The 7,390-nt window shown below is 43.8% G+C and overlaps 1 protein-coding gene across 1 annotated transcript; it reads right to left on the reverse strand.

Annotated features, from left to right (window-relative positions):
- Window positions 1–2,537: 2,537 nt before the first annotated feature.
- Window positions 2,538–7,182, reverse strand: LOC148013727 (kinesin-like protein KIN-8A). Its single transcript, XM_087668371.1, has 8 exons — window positions 5,770–7,182; window positions 5,393–5,669; window positions 5,214–5,264; window positions 4,839–4,931; window positions 4,509–4,748; window positions 4,144–4,266; window positions 3,315–3,929; window positions 2,538–3,114 (listed from the first exon to the last, which is right to left on the reverse strand). Exons 1-8 carry the CDS (start codon window positions 6,585–6,587, stop codon window positions 3,079–3,081), a joined length of 2,253 nt encoding a protein of 750 aa, XP_087524497.1. The 5' UTR covers window positions 6,588–7,182; the 3' UTR covers window positions 2,538–3,078.
- Window positions 7,183–7,390: the final 208 nt, after the last annotated feature.

Genomic DNA, 7,390 nt, shown 5'->3' on the forward strand with positions numbered 1-7,390 from the left:
AAGAAGTCACCACGATCTCCCCCCAATGATTTGATGTGTGAACTTTGCTTGCATCTTCAGAGAGCAATTGGATTTAAATGATAATGCCTTGTCTTCAATGGCACGAGAGAGAAAATGAGGTGGTTTTGAGCTTGAGGAATATTTGGCTAAGAGGAAGGATTAGGGTTTTTGAGAGCAGCCTGGTTTTTCACTCTGTGTGCAATGTATACTTGACCATTTTCAAAACTTTTTTCATAGAAATAAAGCTTGGTAGATAGGCTACCAAAGCCCCATGATGGCTCATCAAATTGCACAGCAAGTATGCCAACGTACAGACACAGTCAGTAGGCACAGAATGAGGTAGTGAGCTTAGAAAACGACAATGCCAAGCTATAGAGTGATCAATGTCAAGCATTCTCGTGATGGAAAGCTGCGCCCTAACTTTAGAAACATTTTCCTAGAAGGGTGAAGAGATATGGGCTATAGGAGTAGATCAAGAAACTCCAAGTGAGTTGGGTATTGTCTGGCTATGGCAGACAAGAGGGCAAAGTGAAGATGGAGGTGTAACATGAGTTCATGCACTCAAGCCAAGTTGGACCCGAGTTGAGAGAAGTGAGAGGAGACCTATAGAAGCAGAGAGGTGAGCTTAAACATGCTAAGCCATGCTCAACTATGCTTTGATACCATGTAAAAACACGAGATCCAAAGCATGGCAACTATGGTGGCTCATAAACCTTGACTAGACACATGAAGACACGGACATGATAGAGACCAAGAAACTTGACTCAAGAGAAAATGACAATCATCAAGTACCCTATACTAAGGAGCAACATGACAATGACATTGCATTCATCTCATATGAAAATGACAAGCAATTACAATGTTAAATAGAGTTGGATAGGTGACACTCTTTCCCTCTATGCCTATGGGATTCCTGCAACCTGCATGTCCTCAGCCCAAGACTGCCTTATCCAAAGAGGCTACAATAGGTGTGATTGCAAATCTCAACACAAGGATTGTAAGGAGTTAGCAACTTCGAGGAAGAAAAAGAAAAAGAAGAATAACTAGGATACAGACTACTCCAATGAGTCATCCTCCTCCTCCAACTCTGACTTGGATCCTTCGACCAATGCAAAGGCCAAGGCACAAAAGGAGTCATCTTCTTCATACCGAGGGAAGGGCTTGGCAACCCCTACTTCTACTACTTTCTAGTACAGGTTATGTGATCATCCCTCGTGACTCTCAATTGCTAAAGAGAGAGTGTTCTTTGAAATCTTAGGGCTGGGATTGACATCTAGGTTCATAATGGATTGTATTATGATAGAGAGTGGGATTGGCTCCTAGTCCCTGACTCACATGTAAGGACACTTTGGCAATCTGGCAAAAAGCAAAAGCATGGAATCCATGGTCATGCATGCTCAAAGGCATTTGTGATAGGCTAGTCATGTATGCTAATGCGAGGCATTATTTGACAGACATAGGGAGTTGCTGCGATTCTTCTCTATTTTCATGTTCTAATATGATCAACATTGACATTAGGTTCTCTCCAAGACACCTTGGCGATGGCTTGATCACCCTTGTATTGTATCAAAGCACCCATGATCTGAGAGAGGGTGTTAGCAATCTAGTTAGCTCATGAGTGAGTTGTACAATTGTGGGCTAGAACCTAAAGATATTTAAGGTATTTTTTAGTCATTTTTCTCATGGTTTTGGCCATTTATTGTGTTGACCGATTGGTGCATGATGCTGGCCTCCCTGATCTTTTTATGTCATTATTTTATGCCTATTTATGTACCTCAGGTCATTCATCACTTGCGAATTCCCTTGGCAAGCCATGTTGGAGAGAGGGGCCAGTGCTAGTGTCCACGCAACCAGTGACTCACTGCTTGGTATATGGATTCCATTTTCTGAGTATCTCTCTCTACAACATTCTTTTGTTCTTCTGTTTTCTCTGTTCTCTTGTGTTGTGCAATCTACTACAACAATATTCACTCTTCCATCATTGCAGTCCCACCACTCTTCCCAAGAAAGATGAGTATGATGAGTGCAAAATAGGACATTCAGGAACTAGGGGTGGAGAAAGGCTTAGTAAATGCTCAATGCATAGATATGCTAGGTCCTTGGTAAGGAAATTGGAATGGGAACAAGGGCCTTGGAAGTGTCTCCATGCCTCCTTATAGCCATGCCCAATTTTTGATCCAATCTTTTCAAGTACAGAAAATTCTTCTATTATACTAGGCACAAACAAGAGGCATATATAGTGAGTCTCATTTTGTTTCACATTGCTAGCTAGAGGTTCCTCCATGCTAGTCTTTGTATATGGTGTCCTGCACCCTTAATATGTCTCGAAGAAGCCCTGCATTCACCTGTAGCACTCCATTACACTTCCATGCTGCCATCTCTAGCTAGATTACATACCATCGTTGGTGAGGAGTGGAGAGAGAGAGAGAGAGAGAGAGAGAGAGAGAGAGAGAGAGAGAGAGGTGTAATTGGTTTGCTAGGAGATCATTTTTACCAAAAAATAGTCTATCTTCAATTTCATTTCATGTATCTAGTTAATCAGGTACACGCACCAATTACAAACTGCCAAATTTGTCTGAATAATGTGATAAACTACAGGTTGAACCTGCTTAATTCACAATTGAATCTATTTCAATTCCTCCAAAAGATTCACTCACACGTGATAAGCATCGCCTTGTTAATCCTGTTAAAAGATAAGAGAAAAGAGGCCTTCATGCAGGGAAAGAAAAGCAGCCCACTTCCAAAATCAGTCCATAAAATGGTATTTTATACCTAATCATTGCATATTAATGCTAGAAGAGGAAATATGTGCTCTATAGAATATATGAAAGGCATGTGACTTCTATACAGAACTGCCAATATGTGCCCTTCTATACCTATTCTTTTGACTGCAGTTAAGACATAAGTCTACAACCTCCTGTGCTCCAGGGTTCTGCAACTTTCTAATGACTCTGTCATTCATGCTCTGCCAAGTGAATCAATCATCACTTTTCTGAGCCTAGCATCCACGCTCCTACCCTGCAACTCAACCTTTTGCTCAGGCACCTCAGGGAATTCCATGGCAACCTTGGCTGAACTTCAGTTGAAAGACGGGCGCCCACGCAAGAAACCAGGCTGGTGCAGAGAAGTCCCACCATCAATAAATCAGAGAAACTGAAAAGCCAGCAGGCTGTGGGTGCAGAAATGCTCTTAAGAAACCTACATGAAAGACTAAGAAACCATTTGCAAGTTCCACCACCTGAAAACAGACTACGAATGCAACCCGTCACTCCCTTAAGCGGGGAGGTATAGGAGGATAGTAGAAGCAGGCTTACTTGTAAAAGCAGAGAAGGAGTGGCCTCAGCTGCTGTATTGCTTCTTGTATTGCGGCCTGTTTGTTTACCAGAGGGGCTGCTGGTATTAGTAATGTCCCAGAATGTTCTTTTCCTGCCAGAATGATCTCTGATAGTGGAGTGGAACCCAAATGCTGAGTTCCGGGGAGGTGGCAATGGACTCCTCATCAGAATTTTCCTCTTGACAGCAGAGTGAGTCAATGGAGTCCTCACCATCACTTCTTCATGCCTCTCATGTTGATCTGGCCCGAAAGAATCAACAGGTAAATTCATATTGACCTCTTGCATTGGCATGTAAGTGGGAGCTTTGATCCTGCATCTCTTCATTTCAGTGATACATGACAAAGACTTGTCTTTAGTACCTGTCCCTTCCACATTTTCCTTCTGAGGGGGTCGCAGGGAGGGTACGCAAACATCATTACATTGCTGCCCTGCTGGAGGCAAAGCTAAAGCATCGTTTTCTAGTTCAAGTAGCTTCTGTTGTAGTTGAGCAACCTGCATCCTGAGTTGTTGATTTTCCTTTTGCACCTGTAGCAAAAGCTGAAGCTGCTCAGACTGTGATGTGGGAACCTGCAGCTCTTCATTTGCCATGCTAACCTGAAGAAAAGAAAGCATTCAGAAGAAACTCACTAGTTGTATTTTGTAACCGGTATGAAATAAGCTCATGAATTGTTAAAGATGTGTTGGCATCTTCTCATAGCTCTAATAAGAACCAACAGAGACACAATCCTCTGCTATGTAAATGTACATGCACAGCTTAAACATGACAGCACTACTGTCTTTATGTCAAGAAGCAAAATGGATGATCAACCTTTGTGCGGATCTCTTTGGCACGATCTGCCCAGTAAAGAGTATTCTGAGTCTCTCCAAATGACAAGTTGCTTGGACTGATATTTGCAATCATAGCTGTTTGACATGCACCACCTAGTGAGTCCTGCAGAAAGTCTTAAATGATCAGCATTGTGCAACTCGTTTTGAAGCAGAAGTGTCCAGAACATGTTTAGTGCATGCCCACATTTACTATTTGCACATCAACTAACTCTTAACATTGGAAGGACATTTACAACATGCCCACATTTTTATTTTGCACATCAACCTGAATATCAGATCTTGTGCAGAAAGTATTTCTGGAGTGTATAATCAGTATTCAGCTTTCGGATTGCATAAGATACAAACCTTAAGAAGCTGTGTAAGCTTGGAATTTCTGAAAGGTATATGCTTCTTGCCCTCCACAAGAGCACTGATGCAGCTACTCAGAGCCAAAAGGGACCGGTTAATATTGGCACCTTCTAAAGACCTTAGAGTGCGTTGGTCTGTAGCTATCGCCCTTTCTGAGCCTGCCAAATCAATGAGAGAGAGTTTTCCAGTACGAGTGACAAGGCATGCATCTACACGTGCACGGTATTCGATCACCACCTACAAATGGCATACTTTCCATTGAGATCACTGATGGAGTATACCCCTAAAAGGCGAGCGTAAGCCTGAGCAAGCATTTTTCTCCCATACCTGTAAAATAGCATGGGATCTTGAGGACGTCTCATTTAAGCGGGTAGGCTCAGTTGTTCGGTTTTGATTACCCTGTTGAAGCAATGCCATTACCTGCATACAAATCACATGTTTTATTTTTCAAGAAGCTTCTCATCCTTCATCCTTCCCTTCTTAAAATAGCACATCTATACATGCACAGAAGCTTATTCGCATCTGGAGAAATGAAACGCAGATTGGGAAATGTATAGGCCTTTAAGAAATGCAAGGCTTCAGCGCGCATACTAAAAAAATCCCTGTCCCTGGTTAACCTAGTTGTTCGAGGAGCATTTACCGTTTAGAAGCATAAATTATACCTGTCATGGATGAAGAAAGCATTAATAGCAACTGCTTTACCTCATCTGCTGACACTGCTTGGTATTGGGTCAGCCCTGAGGCAACAATACCCTGGGAAAAGCAGTTAGCCATCTCTATCAGCCAAGTATAAATTATTTACAGCTCACCCAAATCAATAGAGGTGCAAATGTGGGACTTCCAAAGACTGTTATAGCAATCTCTAATTGGCAAATAATCACCTGCTTAGCATCTTCCCGAATTACCAGCGGCCTGCCAGGTGAAAGCAAGTCCCTGACCGATTCATTGTAGACTTCCAGATATGAGAGCCGCACTACGTGCTCACCTTCCTTGCTTCTTTGCTTCAGCTTTGAGAATAAGTCTCTAAGGGCCAAAACCATTACTCCTGGGTTGTTAACAGTCCCGAGCATGGTGAATGTTTTACCCGCTCCAGTAGCTCCATAGCAGAATACTGAAGAATTTCTGCCTTCAAGGACCCCCTCCACAAGCTGTGCTGTACTGTTAAAATTTCGAAGTTTCAAAAACTAAATAAACATCTGCAAGGATCACAAAAGTTCACTGCGTGCTAGTGCAGAAAAGAAAAGGAAGCACTAGTCACCTTGCCCGATAAATTTCTTCTTGACCTGTGTCATCAGGGAAAGCACCATCAAAAGCAAAATAGCGACCCTTCAACCGTTTCAACCTTAAATAATCAGTCTCCAGTGCTATCTCAGTCAAGTAAATTTCCCTCTTGTTTGCTGCTCTCACACAACAGCGAGCTCCTGTTTCTTTCTCTTTGCTCGACATAGGCCTTACACGCACATACACCCTGATTCGATCTGCCTGTCCTTCTCTGCTATCTTCCCGAGTCGGCTCAAGCATGAGTTTCCTGACATGCTTGTTCTGGGAGACATCTGCATTGTCTATGCTGTTTCGCGATTTGAAAGGACGCCTGCCACTTGTGCTCGTCTTGTATTGGAGCCCTCCTAAGACCTGAGGGCTGAAGGGCTGATTTTCTGAAGCACTGGGATGGAGAGGAGTGGTGAGGGAAGACAATGCCATACCGTTCTCTTCCTCCTCTTCTTTTTCTTCAATTGTGAAAGGCACATTACCAGCTATGGTCTTTCTTCTTGAGGGTTGAGGAATCACAGGCCTGGAGCTCAAGAGCTCAACACTGTCATGGCTAACAGCATGCTTCATCACATCTGAGCTGGAATCCACCACCGTATTCCTAATGTCATATGCATGCCTGCCGCTGCTGCGCCTATCCACAGAGGACGGTTTGATGAGCTTCCCTCGAGAAATGGATCTGAGATTGGCAAGGTGGGATGTGCAATTGCTAGCATGGTCATCCACATTAATGCTGCTTGTAGACAAAGGAGCACGACCGCTTCTACCGGAGCCGCCGAGCGATTTGGAGCGAGAAGGCATCGGCATTTTATCTCGAGCCAAGAATTCCCTGGGGGGCAATGATGATGTCTCAGAGCTCGAGCTATGGCTGGGATTGATCAAACTGCAAAAATGTTTGCTGCAGATGGACTGATTGTATCAACTGAGAATTTCACATTCAGCCGCGGCAGCCTACCTCATCTGCAACCTTAAGGTCATAGCGAACCTTCAATTTTGTCTGTGGGGCTGCAAAAAAAATCGGAAACCCTAAGCGAATGGGTTGAAAGCTTGTTTCTGAGAAGGATCAGCCAACAAAGGCAGGAGCAAGCCCGGGTTTATTATGGATCAGGAGAAGCTGTGGGGAGGCAGCTGAGCTACTGAGCTAGAGTCTGTAAGAGGGCGAGGCATGGAGAAGACGTTGCAGAGGATTAAGGATGGATTATTGAAGAAGAAGAAGAAGACGACGACGAAAGGGGGGGGGTGTGCGAGGCAGAGAGAGAGAGAGAGAGACTCTCAGACAGTTGCCATTTTTGGGAAGGGCGCCCCACCGATTTTCTCTCTGCCAGGAAAACAGAACCTGAATTTCAAACCAAACACAGCCCAACGTCTCTTTTCTCGCAACATTCTTCATCACATCAATACACACCCCCCCCCAACCCCTCTCTCTCTCTCTCTCACAATCCTTTTCTACACTTGAAGTTATCATACTTTTATCTTTTCCCCTTCACAAGCATTGTTCACACCAACACGCAATCCGTCGATTGTGTCAATGCACACCCACCACTCAAACTCGAGTAGTGTCCATTGGAAAACATGCTTGACAGTGATGCAACCGTCCTCAACTCGAGAAT

This window comes from Lygodium microphyllum, chromosome 26 (assembly GCF_053477565.2).
Source record: "Lygodium microphyllum isolate KBCC chromosome 26, Lygodium_microphyllum_v1.1.10, whole genome shotgun sequence".
NCBI lineage: Eukaryota > Viridiplantae > Streptophyta > Polypodiopsida > Schizaeales > Lygodiaceae > Lygodium > Lygodium microphyllum.